The sequence below is a fragment of the Phasianus colchicus genome, chromosome 13 (genome assembly GCF_987193195.1).
Source record: "Phasianus colchicus chromosome 13, bPhaCol1.hap1.1, whole genome shotgun sequence".
NCBI lineage: Eukaryota > Metazoa > Chordata > Aves > Galliformes > Phasianidae > Phasianus > Phasianus colchicus.
Genome location: NC_143448.1, coordinates 20,165,468 through 20,185,740, shown reverse-complemented (window position 1 = coordinate 20,185,740; position 20,273 = coordinate 20,165,468). Strand labels below are relative to the sequence as shown.

The 20,273-nt window shown below is 43.5% G+C and overlaps 2 protein-coding genes across 11 annotated transcripts in view; both read right to left on the bottom strand.

The window, feature by feature from the left end:
• Nucleotides 1-12,237, bottom strand: part of PHLPP2 (PH domain and leucine rich repeat protein phosphatase 2) — a 29,520-nt gene extending 17,283 nt beyond the window's left edge. For 2 of the 3 annotated variants that reach the window (XM_031615342.2, XM_090149548.1), the window contains exons 1-6: nt 12,061-12,237; nt 11,487-11,728; nt 4,838-4,971; nt 3,956-4,146; nt 3,410-3,535; nt 2,222-2,376 (exon numbers count right to left, since the gene is read on the bottom strand). In XM_031615342.2, coding sequence (XP_031471202.2) covers nt 2,222-2,376; nt 3,410-3,535; nt 3,956-4,146; nt 4,838-4,971; nt 11,487-11,728; nt 12,061-12,180 — 968 coding nt within the window. In that variant the 5' untranslated portion in view covers nt 12,181-12,237. Of the gene's footprint in view, nt 1-2,221; nt 2,377-3,409; nt 3,536-3,955; nt 4,147-4,837; nt 4,972-11,486; nt 11,729-12,060 lie in introns of those variants that run through there. The other variant, XM_090149549.1, reaches the window with a different exon arrangement.
• A 245-nt stretch (nt 12,238-12,482) lies between these two features.
• The window catches only part of AP1G1 (adaptor related protein complex 1 subunit gamma 1), a 45,828-nt gene continuing 38,037 nt past the window's right edge, over nt 12,483-20,273 (bottom strand). For all 8 annotated transcript variants that reach the window (XM_031615041.2, XM_031615038.2, XM_031615042.2 and 5 more), the window contains 2 exons: nt 19,659-19,757; nt 12,483-17,459 (listed from right to left, as the gene is read on the bottom strand). In XM_031615041.2, coding sequence (XP_031470901.1) covers nt 17,358-17,459; nt 19,659-19,757 — 201 coding nt within the window. In that variant the 3' untranslated portion in view covers nt 12,483-17,357. The remainder of the gene's footprint in view (nt 17,460-19,658; nt 19,758-20,273) is intronic.

Here is a 20,273-nt window from a genome sequence, read left to right as displayed (position 1 = left end):
CTTCAGATACTGGAAGTCTGCTATAAGGTCTCCTGAGAGCCTTCTCTTCCCCATGCTCTTCTCTCAGCCTGTCCTCATAGGGGAGGTGCTCCAGCCCTCTGGTCATCTCTGTGGCCCTCCTCTGGACCTGCTCCAACAGCTCCATGTCCTTCTTGTTTTGGGGGCTCCAGAACTGGACGCAGTACTCCAGGTCTCATAAGAGCTGGATAGAGGGGCAGAATCACCTCCCTCAACCTGCTGGTCACACTTCTCTTGATGCAACCCAGGATATGGTTGGCCTTCTGGGCAGTTGGCACACACTGCTAGCTCATGTGGTCTTGAACCTGATCTTCAATTACAGCAGGCAGATATTCCTTCTCCCAGTTCTTACCTTTGCTACCTTTCATATAAATTGATTCCATTTTAAGAGATCTAGAGCAGTTCTCAGGTTTTGGAATCAGCAAATACTGAAACTGCTTTCTCAGGAATTCAACAATGGCTTTTTACATGGTACCTGTTCCTAAAAATAAGCAGCTCTTTTTTCTGATATAAAGAGACTGGTGAGAAATTGCCCTTAAATGCAACATCTTAACCAGGTTTTAGAATTCATCCTCCTGCAGTGAAATCAAAGCAAACACAAAGGGGTTCATAACATTTTCAAAGCTTCCTCCTTCTTCTTTTCTCCAATATTCTTCACTAGTAAGAGACAGAGGAATGGATTGCTACCTCTCATTCAAGCTGTATACATGAGTTATTTAGGTGGTAAGAATCCTGAAATCATGGCTCCTTTTTTTTCCTACAGCAGCATAAGAATCAATAATTTCATTTACTGCAGTCATGTTTTCCTTTTATTATGGCTCCTCAGTAGCAGTTTGTGCTCTCACAGGGCATACTGAGATAACAACAAAGAGATATTGAAACACAGCAACAAAGTCACAATGGGATCTGTCCTCTTTTACAACAGCCCAAACAGGAGCTGGTTTGGGGACAGAAATATTCCATATATTGTTTTTGCTTGTTTGTAGATTTCAGCTCTACCATCTGACACAGTCAATGCCAGGGAGAATTGGGTTTCTAACATACAAAATCTATTGTTGACTTACATGCAAGGTCAAGCCCCTTTGCTGATCCTGTGAACTAACAATACTACATTTTAGAAAAAAAAGTTCTAACTCTGTTTTTAACATCATCCAATGTACTTGGAGAAATGGAAAACAAAAGCTTGAATTATTTTCAACAGCTTTTCCAGTAACAATGTATTACAATATATCAGTTAGAATATACTTAAGCTAGCTCAGAATTAAAACAAAATTGGACTCGTCTTGGTTCTCAAAGAAATTGCAAAGAATTCCCATAAGCAAGTAACTTTTTTCTTACTTGTGGATACTTCTTCCTACTCTGTAGGAAGAAAAATGAAATATCCTGGTAACAGGCATTTAGAGATTCAAAATAATATTTTAAAAATTAAGAAAAATCAGACCTGCAGCTCTGCTAAGTTTCTCCAAATATATTTCCCCTAAAGCACAATGGGATTCAAGCAGCACCATTTGACAGTATCACTACAGACTTCCTAATGGTTTTAGAAATTCATTCAGTGACTCTTTGAAATCTTTTTAAAATGGGCAGTATATAGAAATCAACAAACTAATCTTCCTCTTGAGTTTCTCCAGAATTCATTTAAAGCCTATTTCGTAATACTCTTTCACTTACACAATTACAATACACTTCCATACCATCACACATTGCCCACTCTCTTAAGAGCCTATTTCAAGTTGCCAAACTAAAATTGGAGCATTGCAGGCCCTCTGCCAATTCCAAATGCACTTTAACGATCAGAACTGAAGTTGGATCTTACAGATCTTCCACGAACTCTTACCGGCAATAGCAGCATTATGCTTTTCCTCACCTTTATTTTATATCCCTAAATGCTCTCTATTTATCAAGCAGTTTATTAGTTTTTCACCTTACCAATAGAAATAGAAATCCACTCCACAATGCTCATCTCAGGTAAAACTTTGCATAAATAATTTGTGAAAAGAAATTCACAAATACCGTAAATTGCTGGAAGCTTATAGCTGCCTGCACTGCTCAGTCTTGCTTCCTAGTTCCCTTGTACGTTAGAGTTCACTTAAACTCAACCTTTTACCATCCCACAAGAGCAGGCAGTACACTCCCTTCTCTTCACCCCTGGATGCTCGCTTCCAGAACTCCAAATGTAACAAAAAAATAATTCCTTGCATACCTGCAAAGAGAGCCAAGACTCCCTGCACCGCTCGATCTCATAAAATTGTGTCGTAGGTTGAGGTAGGTGATGTCTTGACTGTAGAAGAGATGCTCAGGTACTTCCTCAAGACTGTAGCATGAAAGATCAACCATGTTAAGTCGCATAGACACAACCTGAAAGGAAGGAGTAAGAGTTGCAGCTGTGCAACAATTCTTATATGGAAGTTTAATGGAAAACCAAAGACTGCAAGCAGTAAACAATCCACAAAATGGAAGAAACCCACCAAACATAGGTAGAGTTCAAGCAGGAAACTAAGTCCAGGGAATATGAGTTTATGGCACTTGCTACTCCATGACAAGATGACAGAAAAAGCTGTATCTCTGGATAAGGAAACTGCTGAGAAAGCAGTGCAAACAACAAAATGAAGCAGCTGACATTGCGGTTCTGCTCTTTATGGTCTACAGAACCTTTCCTTGGCCTACCTATTACTTCTGACTTTCTTTTGTTTGCTTGTTCAGGGTACGATATCAGAAATAATAAAAATGAAAAAAGCTTCACACATTTTTGCAACGTTTCACAGTCTCTGCAAATATCAGGTCTCCTTTAATTAAATACACTGTCTCAAGGTCTTACTTGTTTCATTTAAGAGTTTATGACCAACTTCAACTTGCACCATATTTCATGTTATATCTTTGAGGTCAAAGAGTAGTTCAGTGTGAGCTATCACCAGCTAACTGTACTTTAATCTGGAATAAGGAAGCAGCTCTGAACAAACTACACTTACCTTGCTGACCTACGATCCCTTGGTTTACTTAACTCAAACCTATCAGGGTAGCCCCAAGTCAGTCTAGGCCACAGGTCATAGGGATATGGCAGCAGAAACAACTAACAGATTTCTACGGCTGTAGAGCCAGCCATCCCTGGGTTTGTGAGCTGTGATTAGCTACCCTCAATAGGTGTAGTGGGGGGTGAAAAGAATGTAGAATTGCTACTCAGCACTGCTGTACAGCCAGAGCCCCAAGAGAAAGCTCAAAGAAAGTTTCTGTAATCTCAAGCATGTAAGAAATGAAGAAAGCTGGAAAGCATCCCAGGTACTTTCTCCAGCATCACAGTTTAAAGTTCTGCCTGCAGACCCAGCCTGTACAACAAATCCCTTAATTCCCTTGCTACCCACCACCCCAACTGCTGCAGTCTCCAGTGCCTCACCGTGGATGCCTGTCGGTGCCACCGCTGGCACTCTGCCAGTGTTTCGAAGGAAACGTGGTATGTCTGGGCTTGTGCTCCAACAGATGTGAAAGCAAGTGTGTACTGCCGACGTTTCATTTCTTCAACCTGCAAAGGGAGAAATGAAAACAAAACAGTCTACCTAAATTCCAGCAATTACAATGGATCCGAAATCTATGGTGAAATATTACAACCAGTAATGCTATATTTCAAACAAAACTCTGTTATAAGGTTATTTGAGACAAATGCAATGTAGTAAATCCTTCTTAACATCTTCCAGCTGAAGTAAATCCTTTAATCATCTCCAGGATGCCTATTCACACTGGTGACTACTGTGAAAACAGAAGCAAGTGTCTCTTCAAGCATTTTATTAGCCTTAAGACTACCTACTAGTAGGAAAGAATTCTCCCTGCGCCTGCTAATACAGTAATACAGCCTAGATGAACCCCTTGTGGATAATACCCATCATTATAATCCCCTTCTTCCTTTCTACGTTACAGGAAGCTTTTTTTTAAAAAAAAGTCTTACCTTCCCTCCAACAAGAGGCAAGATATGCATCTTCCCTGCATGGCTATCTTTAACAGAGGACACAATGAGACAGGTACCACAGAGAATTACTAAGCGTTCTGCCCATTTGTGCAACTGAGTCTTCCCTTTGCGTACATTATAGATTCCAGAAAGCAGGATGCGGTCTAACTGTTCCATCTGGCAAGGCTTTTCTGAAGAAAAAAGGAACATTAGTGCTTACTCTCCATTTATTCTTCATTTTCAGGTATGAGCATAAATAGCACAGCTGTAACATGCAATATCAGTTACTGCAAGCAACGCATTAGGACAAAACATACGGTAGCACATAAAACAAAAATCTCACACAGAAAACAAGAGATGTACCTGGGGCAGAAGTGTCTGACAAACAACCACTGTATGACTTTCACTAAAATGTCACCACAATTGCCATGTACTGCACTTTTAAACTTCAAGTAATTACAGACTGTGGCAAACCTATGCACTTGCCGAGCACCTGTCCTTCCGATGCAGTAGAAAAGCAATTACAAATTTACTGCTATCTTTAGGGAGGCTGTGTGAAATGCTTTATCTAGACTGAACTGCAGTATGTTTCTCATCTCGTTTGGACTTCTAAGACATTTATCGTAACGTTAAACAGAGCAATTGCACGTTCTCCATCAAGCTGTCTTCTCTCCAAGCCACAAATAGGGTCAAGAGAACTACAAAACTGCTTTTCCTATGATTCTGAAAACTCTTTTATTTCAAGAAATGTTTTCTGATATCGTGTGTATGATTTAGCCATCTAGAAAGCCAATTGGTCAATGACTCGTGCTTCAACCTGAGCTCCATCAGATATTTAAAACTATGGGTACAGCGACAGCGTACGTGCACACAAATTCTTACCGCTGTAAAAGCGAATCATACAGCTGAGGTCAGAGTTTGCTGCCTCCTCCTGCATTCTGACAGGGTCATCAAAACCCAACCCAGCCAAGTAGTCATACACAATCTGAAGGGGCTTTTCAGTGGGTTCCAGCCTCCTAGCAAAACATACAAGAAAACAGTTTGACAACTTGAAAAAGATTAAACATGTCTCATTGCAGCTAAAGTGCAAGGGATACTGACACACTGCTCTCAAGGAGGTCTGGCAAATCAGTTAAAAAATGCAACATCTGAAGAACTTTACTGCAGAAGGGAAATGGAGAAGATAAAACTTAAGCCATGAAATCCATGATTTCCTTTTTGACTTGAAGAATATCAAGAGAAAACAATAACAAGAAACAGTATCAGAAATACTGCACAAAAAGCAGACTCCCAATAAATAAAAAAATCTATTTTTAATGACCTAAAAATTTAGGGAAACTCTACTTAAATTTCTAAAAAAAAAAAAAAAAGTTTCCTGATGTTCAAATAAAAATTTCTGCATTTGAGTTTATGCCCATTGCCTCCCTTTCTGCCAGCGCAAACACAGGCTGCTCTGTCTTTTTCAGGACCTCCCTTGGGGATCCAGAGGCTTACTTAGAAAGCCAAGCAGTTCTGTAAATATGTAACTGAGGTCTAAGTTATCACAACTTTTTTTTTTCTCCACAGAAACAGCAGTGAACACAGCATAAAACATTAAAGAGCTTTCCAGTGTGTTACTGTAAATGACAAATCTGTTACCTACAACAGCCAAGCTATTAGAAACTGGAATAACTAACAGATTGCACCAAACAGTGCAGACTTCCAATATAGCAAACCCTAATGTATTCTATAACCTACAGAACAGAATTCAAGAGGAATATGAGACATGCCTGGATCTTCAAACACCTGGCCTGAGTCTCCTGTGACTACATGCAGACTAATACTTCTGCTACTGAAGCCTTGAGCTTGACAGAAAACAGCATGTGACCTGCAGCCAAGGAACCATAAATGCTTGGATATCACTCACCAAAAAAAAAAAAAAAAAAAAAAATTCAAATAATCTGAAGTTGAATGAATTGATGTGTTTAGAAGCACGCACTGAATAATGTAATTCTTGCACATCAAAATTCAGTTGTCAAACTGTTCAGTTTTGGGCACCTCAGTACAGAAAGGATGTGGAGGTACTGGAGCAGGTCCAGAGAAGGGCAACGAGGCTAGTGAAGGGCTTGGAAAATCAGCCCTATGAGGAGAGGCTGAGGGAGCTGGGGCTGTTTAGTCTGGGGAAGAGGCGGCTGAGGGGAGACCTTATTATTCTCTTCCAGTACCTGAAAGGTGCTTACAGTGAGAGCGGGGTAGGTCTCTTCTCACTGGTGACTGGTGACAAGACGAGGGGAAATGGCCTCAAGTTGCATCAGGTTGGTTTAGGTTGGACATTAGGAAACACTTCTTTACAGAAAGGGTAATTAAACATTGGAATAGGCTCCCCAAGGAGGTGGTTGAGTCACCGTCCCTGGATGTGGTGCTCGGAGATATGATTTAGCAGAGGGTTGTTAGAGTTAGGCTATGGTTAGGTTGCAGTTGGACTTGATGATCCTTGAGGTCCCTTCCAACCTGAGTAATTCAATGATTCAGGAAGAACCTTAACTCAGTAAAGGGATAAGTGCTTTTCATAAGCATGGTAATACCATACAGTCACAGAATGGTTTGGGTTGGAAGAGACTATTAAGATCATCTAGTTCCAACCCCCTGCTATGGGCATGGATACCTCCCTCTAGACCACATTGCTCACAGCCCCATTCAGCCTGGCTTTGAGCGATTCCAAGGAGGGGGCCATCCACAACCTCTCTGGGCAACCTGTTCCTGTGTCTCACCACCCTCACAGTCAAGAATTTCTTCCCAGTACCTAGTCTAAATCTACCCTCTTCCAGTTTAAAACCATTTCCCCTCATCCTGTTGCAACCTGCCCTGATAAAAAGTTCTTCCTTGGCTTTCCTGCAGGCCCCTTCAGGTACTGGAAGGCTGCTATAAGGTCTCCTCAGAGCCTTCTCTTCTCCTGTGGTTGGCCTTCTGGGCTGCAGGCACACACTGCCAGCTCACGTTGAGTCTCTCAAACACCACTCCCAAATACTTCTCCTCAGAGCTGCTCTCCAGAAATTCTCTGCCCAACCTGCATCTGTGCTTGAAAGTGCCCCAACCCAGATGCAGGACCTTGCACTTGGCCTTGTTGAACTCCATGAGGCTGGCGTGCGCCCACCTCTCAAGCCCATCCAGGTCCCTCTGTATGGCATCCCTTCCCTCTGGCAGGTCAGCTGCATCGTTCAGCTTGGTATCATCTGCAAACTTGCTGAGGGTGCACTTGATCCCACCGTCCATTTTGGCTACAAAGATATTAACACCAGGCCCAGCACCGATCCCTGAGGAATGCCACTCATCACCAGTCTGCACTTGGACATTGAGCCACTGACCACAACTCTCCGAGTGTGATCATCCAGATAATAAATATACTCAGTACATTCTCATTAAGTCACAGTTTTGCAGTACTGAAAACTGTATAGTATGGTACAGTACTATGGTTTTACCCTCTTGAAGCAGCAGAATACTCGTGACACACTTATCCCTTTCGCAAGATAAGATTTAACTCTATTTTTATCCTTTGCATCTTTAAGACCAGGAAGAATTAGTGCTGCAGGGCTGCAGAACTTTAAATGTTAATTTGAAAAAACTAGTTTTTTCATTCTTATCCACTTAAATCAAACTGCAGTGCTTCCTGAAATGCCCTTATTTTTGTTTCTTGGTTTGTGCAAAAAAATAAAGACCAGGTACAAAAAGATCATTTGCAGCAGTATCTATTCAAGCCTAATCCCTGGACCAACATGTCTCTTTCCATAAAAACCTAACTACCTGAAAACAAATCACAAGAGTGTGCTGCATTACTGCACCACCTAGCTTTGGTTGTTGGTGGCTGGAAGGCAAGAGCCTTCCAAAAAAATTATGCCTTCAGAATTCTTCAAGTTGGCTGCAAAAATGCAGATGCTGTTCCAATTTTGCTATCTGGCAGAAGTATGTGAGGTCACAGCAGAACCTAAAGTTCAGCAGCAGTGCATTCCTGGGCTGCAACGCCTCGCTCCTCTGAAGATAGAGTGCAGCTCAGTGTGACGTACCCAAGTGAAGGCCTGGTGGGAAGGCTGACGCCTCCTTGCCCACCACACAGCGGCTTTCTGGCACCAGGCACAGGCAGGGGTGTGACCAAGGAAACAGCATTGCACAACCCAGATCACACTCACACGTCCAGCAAAGGGCTTTGTCAATAAAGCAATGAGCAGAAGGGCTTGTTGCCTTCTGATAGTATTCACATCAGGATACAGAGCACTCGATCATATGCCTCTGGGGACACTCCAGAGTCTTCACTGGAAAGACTGCCTGTCCAAGTTCTTATCAAGGGCAGTGTGATTTACCAATAAAATCTAAAAGTCTGAAAGCAGGAAAGGGAAAACCAACACCTATCTACAGAACAAAGGGCTATAATGACAATTTTTATAACAAATTTCTCTGCTAGCATAATCAGAGCTGACAGGTGTGGACGTAGTTGTCAGAGTTTGATGTAGAGAATTACACTTTTCCTTTGAGAAAACACGGTGCACTGTGAAACTTCAGCTAGCATGTGATTACATTAGAAATGTTCAAAATTTACCTTGTATGAAATGCCGAGTACTACCACACACAGAGAAAACCACAGCAGGCAAAGCAGCTGCTACCTGGCACAAACAGCCCATGGCATCCACACCAGTATCACACAGCAGGTGCTGCCACCTCCACTAAATCAGAGAAGCTGCTCCACTAAGTGAAGGGTGCAAGGATTAACAGAAAGAGAAGCAAACAAAAAATCAAGTTTCACAGACTGCTGCAGCTCTTCTTCCTGAACAACAATATTTTCATATCTTCTTAGTTCAAAGTTCTGTTGTCAGGTGTGAACATCCTAAAGAAAGTAATGAAATTATTTTTATTTAATCTTCTCCTCTGCAGTAAGGTATAGTTTCTGAAAAGGAAAAGATGTTCAGAAAAAAAAGCTCTAGCTGGATTTCTTAAAGATTCTTTATGCATGCCGCGTGGGGAAAAGAATGTTCTGACAGAAACTGATTCCCAGTGCACATACTTCAAAGAGAAATGCAGAAATATCACAGGAATGCAACAGTATTGAAAGTTAAAAGGTTCTCTGTTATTCTTCCACCTACTGACCACTTTGTCCAGTCTTCTGAGTCAGGTATCAAATCAACTTTCGCCATGTTCAGGTTTAGAAAGCAAGTCACCTACTATTTAGAAGGGTGGGGAATTCAGTTGTTTGAGAGACAAACATATCAAGTATGAGATACAATCAGATGCTTCACTGAGTAATTTGTAGTCAAACACATTATTAAAGCAGTCAGTAAACTTTTTTTCAAGGAAATGATTATCTCAAGAGAGTGTAGGGATATTCTGTCACCTTCCTGTGGAAACAGAAGCTTTTTTGTTTGTGATTGTCTCCTGTTCCTAACAGAGATGGATACCAAAGCAATACCAGTAAGAATTTTTTCATGGACAGACATCAGAACAGGCTGCCCAGGGAGGTGGAGGAGATGCCATCCCAGCAGGTATCTAAGAAACTTGCAGATACCATGCTTAGGAATGTGGTTTAACAGTGGACTTGCAGTGTCAGGTGGATGATTGGACCTGATGATCTTAAAGGCCTTGTCTAACCTAAATGATTCTACTGAGAACACCCTCAGTGGTAATTCATGAATTTCTTCTGTGGCAAAGACATCCCAAGAATTACAAAGGCAACAGATGCACAGCAATCAAGAGCTCTCCATAAAATTCAATAGAAGACTTGATTAAGAGTCTAACATAGCAGGAGGCAATGAGTTTAAGGAGTAAATCACAGAATTACAAAGATTGGAAGAGACCTCAAGAGATCGAGTCCAAACCCCCACTAAAGCAGGTAAAGTAAACGTTCACAACTCAGTATTCATTTCCAGGACATGGGCGGCAGGACAGATCTGCTAACTTTGCAATGACTGCCACAAATGAAAGACAGGCACAGCTACCTGTACCTCTTCTTATAGTGTGAGAAGAGAAATTCAGAATTCAAACACAGAAATCACTTCAAAAACTCAAAAAAGAAAAAAAAAATAAATCAAAGCTTCCCTCTCTGAACACACCTACAAAGCTTATCTGGTCTTTTTTTTTTTTTTTTTCAATATGTCTGCAGTAAATATGAAGACTTGCTCTTTTTTCTAAACATCAGAAAATCTGTTCTCTGTTATGGTACCAACAAGCCAGTTTCCTTATGAATACTTCAAGCAACAAATGGAGATATTCAGCTGCCTTCATGAACAAGTGTTCACCTATTCTCCTATTTTTTTTTAATTATTATTTTTATAATAAATCTATAGCTAGTTCCTATAATCCAGGTCAGGGAAAGCAAAAAGTTCTGGGTAACTTCTTTCAACTGCCATTTTTAACCATGTCACAGAATCACAAAATGGTTTGATTGGAAACTACCTTAAAGATCACCCAGTTCCAACCCCCCCCCCCCCCCCGCCACGGCTGGGACACCTTGCACCAGACCAGGTTGCCCAGGGCCCCATCCATGGCCTCAAGCACATCCAGGGACATAGTAGCATCCACAGCTTCTCTGGGCAGCATGGGCAAAGGCTTCGCCAACCTCTGAGTAAAGAATTCCTTCCTGATATCTAAAGCTACCTTCTAATAGTTTGAAGCCATTATCCCGTGTTCTATCAGTACTCTCCCTGTCCCTTCCCAGTTCTCTTATAGACCCCCTTTCTCTATCCTACTCTTCATACCTCTTGCCATTAGCGTAGGTTTAACTGGGTTGAAGATAGGAGCACTACGTCCTTTTAAACTTGAGACGCGTGCAATTTAAGACTTACATTTCACTAACAAAAAACTATTGCTGTTGCTCAGCTCAAAATGTTTCAATTGCTTAGGCTTCTGAAGAAAGACCACAGTGACGCCCTTTTCCCTAGGAACTGGAGCCACAACTTCTTAATCAAACGTGAAATCCAGAAGCATTTCTACACAGACCTAATGGGAACTTGTAAAGCTAAAGGAGTCCATAATATACTCAGCATAAAATCCACGCACCTTAAACTTTGAGCTGAGGTCTGTTTTCAGCCTTAATTGACTGCAGACATAAAACATGTGATACAACACCCACACCCTATGTGTATCTTTATTTACCTCAGAAACTCACAAAAAAATTACTAACACAAAAAAACTGTGAAATAACTGTTGAAGTACTTCAGATGTTACGCTGACTCAGAAAAACTGCTTACAGCCCCATAAATTGTTTAGATTTTCTTAAGACTATAACATCCCTAAAACAGAATGCAATGAAGAAGTACATGAATAATATCCTTTACTTAGAAAACAAGGCTGTATTTCTGGTTGGAGCAGCCACCAAACCCTCCCAGCTATGCCTCGACTAAGTACAAAAGGCTCAGAACCACTTCACTTTCATGCACTAAGTGACTGGAGGCTGCATCCAGCTGGCACCTCCTGCTTCTATCTGCTCTGCACACCAATGCATGTAGGCATGCAGAAGAGTGCTGCACAACTAAAGCAAATCCAGCTCAACACAAACCTCAGCCCTCACCTGACCAGGTCGCCGTGAAGCTGCACGAAGAGGTTTTTCCTCTCTTCCCCATCACAGATCTCAGACGCTGGGGTATCCGCCGTACAGAGGACCAAGCGCAAGTCAGACAACGCAGCAGCAGAATCTCCTCCATAAACATACACGCAGCCTCGTCCAACGTCCTCTCTCAGCCAGTCCCTCTCACGGGAACCGAACCGGCTTCTATTCAGACAGCTCCTGCTCCCGTTGCGCTTCGCGTTCCTCTGCGAAACGGCCAAAAGCGGAGTCAGCGGCAGTCTCGGCAGCGGCGCCCGCAGCCGGGCTGTGCGAGGCCCCAGGAGCGGCCGGGCACGGGGGAGGGGAGGGGGGGGGCACGGCGAGACCGCCGCTCCGCGCCGCCGGGCGCCTCCTCGGGGCCGTTCGCGACGAACGAGTCGGGGCCACCGCGCCCGGGGGGCACGGAGCGGAGCCGGCCAAGGTCGAGGCGGGCATCGCCCAGACGCGGCGCGCAGTTACCGCCGCGGCCGCCCCCGCGCCGAGCTGCCGGGAAGGGCCGGCGCGGAACGGCCCCGCTCGGCCCCGGCCCCCTCCTCACCTTCAGCACCCGGACGACGCCGCGAGGCCCGGCCCGCCCGCCCCGCGCTCCGACCGCCGCCGCCGCCTCATCCTCCTCGGGTTCCGGCGCCTCCTTGGGCCCCGGACCGGCCTCCCCCATGGCCGGCCGGACCGCGAGACCTTCGGGAGCGGCGGCTGCCGCCCCAGCTCCGCGCGCGCCCCGCCCCGGAAGCGCGGGAACTTCCGTCAGCGGCGGCGCCGCAGCGGCAGCGCGGAGTCGCGGCGTTAATCCGAGGCGCCCCGGGAGCGGTCGGCGGGTCGTCCTGACAGCGGCACGGCCTGCGGGCACGAGGCCGCCCGAGCCTTTACCGACCTGCCGCCATCGGTGCAGCGCTTGCAAGGCGGCTGTGCAAATCGGGGTTACTTACCTCCGAGGAAGGAGAGCGCTCGCCTCCGTCCCCCGAAGCCGCCTGTCCCAGAACGCTTTCTCCAGCCTCTGCAACGCCTCACCAGGAGCCGCCCGAGGCTGCAGCTGCACGCGGCGGCTCCAAGCAGCGCTTCGTCCCGCCGGGCGCAGCGTCACCGCGCCGCTTCTCGAGCGCCTGAGACAGCGATCCTTAACGGCAGCCTCGGTCACCTTAACGACCAAAGCCCGCGCCTGCAGTCAGCGACGGTTCTGGACGGACTTCACACACAGCGGCCCGCGGCCCCAGCGCAGTTCTTACGTGCTGATTCCCGGCCTTATTTCTAAATGAGCTGCTTCCCAAATTCTCACCGCCAGCATTCTTTCGTAGCTTAATCCTACTTCACATTACCTTCAGAAATCTCCCGCCTTCCTCCTGGTTTATCTCAACGCGTTGCTGTTGGTCGCAGTCAAGAAGGGGTAACGGGCTCAGCACTATCCAGCACAGCACCGGGAGGTGCCTCCGTGGTCTGTCCTGCTCCACAACTTCTGCCTACAGCCACACAGACACACTTCTGAATTCTCGAGAGGACCAGAGAGCTCTCCTATCTAAGAAGGAGCTGACTGACAGTCAGGCTTACCGTTAAGGTTCCATTTCCCAGCACACACTGCACTGTGCAGGGGAAAATTGGAATTGTATTGGAAAACACACAGTATCTAAGGTTCCTGCGACTAGAAAACACAAGAAACTTATAGCAGGCAACTATATTGCTTTAATGGATGAGATTGTAACAATCCTTGCCTCAGTGGCACACCGAGTACAAAAGAGAGTTTTTAGAACAGCAAGGGAACCATAACCAACTGCTGCAGCCAGCAGGGAAAAACATCTGTTCAGATCTCATCATACCTGTGTAGCACCTGGACATGTACTGCTGGCAGCAGCTGACAAGCTCTCCTTCAGGGTGGTATTTGACCTGACTCTTTTTAGGGGTTTTAACTGTCTGCTCATTTTACTCTCCAAAATTTCCCAAAAGCTTTTCAAACTCTGCCCTAGATAATTTCATATCACTCGACTTTAGCACTGCCAAACAAGAACGAATAAAGGCTGTTCTATTGTATTTGCAAAAAGCAACGAGGCGCAGTTTCAAATCATGGAATATTGACTCATTTTATTAGTCACTTCATAATTTGTTTCAACCAAAAGACAATACACAGCAGAAGTCTAATGCATTCCATGTAAGTGTTTACATCAGTTATGTAGCTCCTCACTCATCTAAGACTTAGCATTTAAGTTTTTCACATCTCAAAAATAGATTTGCAGAAGTTAGAATGCCAGCAGGCTCCCTGCTCAATGGGCATGTTTTTAATTTGGTCAGGAGGTGCTGCTCATTTGATTTCGTGGGGGTATTTTTTTGTTTCGGTTTACACTGTCAAGGAGGCGGGATGGTACTCTACGTAAGAGCAGTATTACAACGTAGGAAAAGAAAGAAACAGGAACAGAGTAAAAGTTCAGAAGAAAGCAGTGCAGTAGGTCCTTCCACCACAGTCCCCAAGCAGAAAATGAGCATAGAAAGTGCACCACCAGACCCCATCCTCCCCTCCCTCTTGCCCCCCCCCCCCCCCAAAAAAAAGCCAACTTTGCTGCTCCATCTTGCAGCCAGTATCAGCACTGGGGAAAGGATGAAGTCACCTTTCCCAGCTGCTTCAGAGCCTATCCAACATACTGCATGGGTGGCAGTTCCCTCACTGCTATTGCTTCAAAATGCTGCTCAAGGCCACCCATCAAAAAAATTGATGAAATTAAACCTTAGGACCTTCTCATATCTCCTCTCCCTTCTGTATCAGTACCGCCCACTATTCTTTCTGTGCTTTCCTCAAAATTTATTTGTTTGGAAAATAAACAAACCAAAGCAGACAGTCTATCCAAGCACCAGCCTGCAGAGCCCACATTACACAGGTTAGCCACAAAGTCCGTATCTTGCTCCTCTTATATCCTCTTTACACTGAAAGAAGAAAACCATTGACCAGACCTAAATTGTTGCATTCCAATGGAATAAAGGCTCACCTTGTCCCCAGAGTGCTTTCTGAGGCATTGAGTATTCTCTATCATGACAAAGCAGCAGCACGAAGGTTGAGACATACCTAGGGGAAAGGAGCAAGCAGTAGTATCTAGCATTGCAAATAAGGAAACATGTAACCTGGCCTTCTTTCTAGAGGTAGTGTTAGTACTCAATCTCTTAAGAAAGGAAGGTAGAGAGCTCCAAGGACAACAGGAACATTCAGCTGCAAAGTACTTTATGGCCAAGAGATGGTTTCAAGCTGAATGCCTTTCAGGTACACACACCATCTCCCTGAGCTTGACCCAGAAATATGACAGTATATTTTCCAAAATACAAAACACTTATGTGTAAAGGTGGCTGAAGGATCCAAGTATAGAGAAGGAATCTATCCTGAAAGTTTGCCAGAGACCAACAACAAAATCCACCTGCTCTATAGAACAGAAAACAAATGTAAGAGGGACAAGGTCAGTTGTTTCCAGCCATGCTGCAATAAACTGGCCAGGTCAGGGCCCATGTACTTCTTTCTCCCCATCTCCAGCAACAGTGCTCTTCTCAGCAAAAAGAAATGGAGACTGAGGTGCACCAGCTTTCAATACCACATACAATTCTGAAAAGAATGACACCTTACAGGGTTTTAAGGAACTAAGGCAAAAAACTTCCTGTTAGCTTGATACCTGGGACGCCCTCAGAGCCCACTGGGGACTACATTTAAACACATTCACCACTATAGAGTTTGAGCCAATTTTGTCAAGTAGTCACAGTAAAAGCAACAAAGTAAATGTTCAGCATCCAGAAAAGGGCTTTGATTCAGCTGTTTTCTGCAAGACTGCCTGTATCATTATGGTTCCATCTGAGGCACTGTTAGCCCAACCAAGACACTGCAATAACTCAGAATCAGTTTCAAAGAAGTCACACATCATTCTTGCTAGTTTTTAACAACTCCATAATGATGCCAGTTTCAACAGAATAATGAAACTCTTTGGTGAAGTGAAGGCTCAACCCAGTCCTCTCAATAATGCAGCAAAAAAGCCTTCCAAGAGAAAATAAACTTACTCGACTGGACATACCAATAATTAAAGTCAGTCCTACATTATATTATCTATTGTGGTTAAAACCAAAGCAGAACAACCGCTAGTGACCTCCCTTGCTATGAATTCAAGGGTAGAATAAGTCTTTGATTTTCCCTAAATACACTGTACACCATTCCTGCAACACTGCTAACAATGATTGGAACTTAGTGTTAGTACGTTTGCAGACACAAAAGGCTGCCAGAGCACAAAATGATCACCATATATTTACAGTCCTGCAACGGAAACAGAGCAGATGTGCCATGTGTTTCTTCTGAGAAAGCTCTGCAGCTGGGAGCTGGGGTACCTTCAACTTACGAGCACATTAATGAATGAAGACTTAAGGCCTATCTTTTCCTCTTTCTCCCTGAAGGGTGCTGAATGCCTGAACAGTTTTGTCACTGTGCTTTATATCCTATACATCACCTCCATGAAGATTCATGGAACTCTACTACCTCAACAATAGCTGACACTAGGAAGCATAACTGGATACAACCTTAAGCTCAGAAGAGTACTGAACCTAACATCTTTGGATTCAAATACTCAAATAATCGGCTTTCATTCAAAAAACAGTGTAGTTCCATTCTCAGTCTGCACCTTAACAAACAGATTTTTCTACAAGGGGAGCAAGCAGCCAGCTACAAGGATGAATTAAGTAACAAAATGGGAGAAGGTCTCTTTAAACCGCATGGTCTTTATTTCAGTGCCAATGTTACAGATACAACACAAATATCCCAGTCAGAAGTAAATCAAATGGAACCCAGGGAGTCTACAACAGGCTCTGGAAATTAAACCGGGGAGAAAGTCTGGAATAACTAAGAACAACTCTGCAGCATAGTCTCCGGTGAGTCTCCCAGCAGGCAACAGAGCTTTTGCTCAAAGACTGATCTACAAAATTGAATGTGTCTTTTCTTACCATAAACCACAACTAAAGGCTTTGAAATTAACTGCGGTAGAAAACCAGCTGCTCCTTAGATCGCTACATCTTATACATCACCATACTTTCCGGGGAAGCTACAGAAGACTGAATCTGTATGGCTGCAGCCACTGATGGAAAGAAAGAAAATTCAAGTGTAAGGTCTTCATTTCCAAGTACAGCACCAATGCAATTTTAATCAGCCTCACTGGCACCTCTTTCCTGCACTGTCCCAGGTCTGCAGATGAAGTCCCAAGGCCTGACTTGCTCTTGGTACGTATCACATAACTAAGAGGTGTGTGTATACAGTAATGCACTGAACAGGCCAAAAAAAGCCTCCAGCCCCTTTAGACATGGGGGATACAGTAAGAAAGAGGCAAAGTGACCTAAAGTTCTCCATGTTCCCATTCTGAGCCCCAGATGAAAGTGCCTGAAGATAATCCAGCTAGTAACGAATGAAAACACACCTTGACCATCCCAGGGGGGGGAAAAAAAAAAAAGACAGCAGAAAGAAGGGGCAGTTGTTCACTTGCTGCAGAGATAGAAAGTTTCCCTGCAAGAAATTCCAGACTTCTCTTCCAACCAGGCTGTTTTTCTTTGGGGGTAGAGAGGCAGGGAAGGGAGGGAATGTTGCTTCTGGCTGTGAATGCATGTGTGAGGGAGTGCAGAGTAGCCTCCACAAGCCACCAGCCTCATCAGCGGAGGAGAGGAGATTAGTCTCAACAGATATGCTTCAAAGTCAGCAATCACTTCAGGAAAATTCCTCCTCATCAGCAGGTCTCATCTGTTCCCCATGCCCATGGTGCAGTTTAGGGGACTGCCAAGGATCACAACCTTCTTCCCAGAGTTCTTTTGATTGGGTGGGGTGAGAATAAGAATGGTGCCAGAGCCTCACTGCCAAGACTGAGGGGGGAAGTTGTTGACTTCTGCTAGATCCTGCATTGCTGAGCCCTTGTGATTATACGTCAACTTGATCCGCATACGTAGTTGTTGCTACAAGAGAAAAGGAAACAAACACACACAAATTCAGGTCTTCAACAAAGGTCAGCAAATCTTCCCAAGTTCAGCTTCCTGTCCCACATCCCCTGAGAAAACACAACACAGATCCTTCCTCCACAAAAGCTTGCAGGAAGTATGTGCAGAGTAAGCTATGACAACGCAGATAAATGCTTAATCTAGTAGGATGCTGCTTGCCCATTGTACTTCTCAGGTCAAGTAAAAATTTTCTCAGAAAAACTACAGCACAGATTCTACTCATCTCTCTCTCTGCACTGGCTCTGCTCTCATCAACACAGAGGTCCTTAAATATAACAGTAACTGTCTTGCAATCACAATTAGCCATGGAAGAAAGCAGGAGGCAGATCTGGACTTTGCTTAGGCTGCACTTAGGCTTACATGGAGAAAGGTATTATTTCCTGTGCTGCTGACTCAGAGAAGCAGCGGTCTGGAAACTTGCATAGCTCAGTAGCACTGGACGAAATAGCCCAAGAAAGACTAGAGATATCTCTAAGTATTTCCTCCTGCTGTGGCTAAATGACAGAACAGATCAGACTGCCTTACACTGTTGCTTGGCTGCCATCCAGATGCTAGGATGATCTTAATAATAGCCAGAGAACAGCATGTTTCACATCTTCTGTTGACCCCCAGAAGTCTACAGAAGAATATGTAGAAAGGATAACGAAAGAGAGGAAAAGAGGACAAAGACAGCTCCAACCAGCCTCTGGCTAAAAAAGTTATATTTGGTACTGTTCTGGGTAACCAGCCATTGTACAGAGTGCACTGGCCACTGTCAGAGTATAACCTTGTTCATCCACTCTGAAGAGTTACATTCTAAGATCTTTCAGTCTGCTCACTACAACTTTCCCCATCTTCACCATTAGTTTCAGTCCAGCATGACAACAGACCACAACCACGTGAACAGTTTTTATAACAGTGAAAAGACAAAGAGCTACCTCCTAAACAATAAAGTTGAGGTTGTTTCCTTCAGAATATTTGAGGTAACTTAAACTATCTCATGCACAGGACTCTCGCGAAGCTGCATCTGAGTTCAACAGCAATCTAAAGGACACTAAGCACTGAACACATGGAAGAGGCATAAAACAGTGCAGCAGAGGGCAGCAAAATACTAGCTTGCAGTTCTCTATTCTCAAGGATTCAGAGGAGATTGAAGTTCCAACAAGAATGCATGTTTCAGCTTATGAGGCCCATATGAGAAGGATACATTCCAACTTCTGGCATCTACAGGAAAGCTTCTAAACCCCTTTGTTTATAACTTTTAGAACCCACATGGAAATTCATATCAGATATGTATGACACAATAATTACACGCATGTCTTACTAGAGCCAGAGAGGAGTACACTGTATAGAGACAAGGGGAAATTATGTGAACTGTGCACAAAACAGTTATTTCAATGAAATCTTCGGCTAAGATTTAAGAATTTCATTTTTTAAACTTGCACAGTCTACATAACATCTAGAGCAGTAAGTGATAAAGAAATAAATACATCAGAAAAATGTCAATACTGTCCCAAAAATTGATAAAATTAAAATTTGCACTTTTCTTTCTGATGCCACCTCATTGCTAAACCTCTTAAGCAAGACATGTGAGCCATATCCCTCTCTCCTCTCAAGTTTACTTTTTTCTTCAGTCTCAGAAACTTACCTATGAAAGCTATAAAACAAACAGAATTATGATAAATCATAGCAAAATACTCTTCCCCTCAACTATTTAAAAATACACTCACAATATATTAAACAATATCACTTAAGAAAATGGACAATCCGGTTAAGATTATGGATTAAGCTATTTTTTGTTTTCAACTTTCAAGAAATGCCCCCTGCAGACAGCAAGAAGAAACTTGAAATATATTGAAATCCAAAAAGCAAGCATCTTACCATTTCACTTCCACACCACAAACACCAGGTTCTGCTCCTCTAGAAAGATCTAGAAACTTGTTTAACAACTGTACTGATGCAACAAATATCCACAAATTCAAGGCTTTTTTAGAGTCTGTTTTAGAAGTATAAACAAACAAAGCCAAATCTTTGCCCTGAACCTCTTGTCTTTTACATATTTTTTTCATAATATTTTCCTAGTGCTAAACAAAAACATTCTCACTACAATACAATTCCCCACCACTAAATGCACAACTTCCAGGCAGTGGCTTTTTAACTGTTCTCAGAATCACTCACCTTTTGTGGATTCAGGACTTTAATGACCTGTGTAATGGTCCCCGAATTAAATGCAGGGATGACACTGCTGCTAGGAGACAGAAGCTGCAGTTGGAATGTCTGAAGAACAAAATGAAAGCAAGTTGATGCTTAATCAAGTATGAATATAAACTAATTGATTTGTTTGCAATAAAAAAAAATAAGTCCTGCCAGTACACAGACACAAGGAAGTAACCAGTTCTTCAATTCCTTATCTGCAAAGAACAAAATATTTGCTGGCCCGCTATCTTTCCACACAAAGATCCAGAAGGCACAAGTATGAGGGAATAAGGCCTTACTGTGGTCTATCAAAATCAGTAGTGATGCACTGTTTCAATTTTAACTCTCAGGTGGAACAGCCAACACTGCTCAGTACATCTCTAACTTCAGGAGGTCCATTCTCTCCCTCATTCCTTTCTGTGACAGGTATGAAAATTCCAAACTAAAGATATAGTGTTAGTAAATTCCAGAAGTGAAACTCTGGAAAGTGAATATGCTTTCCCAAATTTCAATATTTCAATCAAGTCCTGCTCTACTACAAACTAGGTAATTTCCATCTTCATATTTTTGTGCTGCAGCTAATTCCAAGAGGAGACA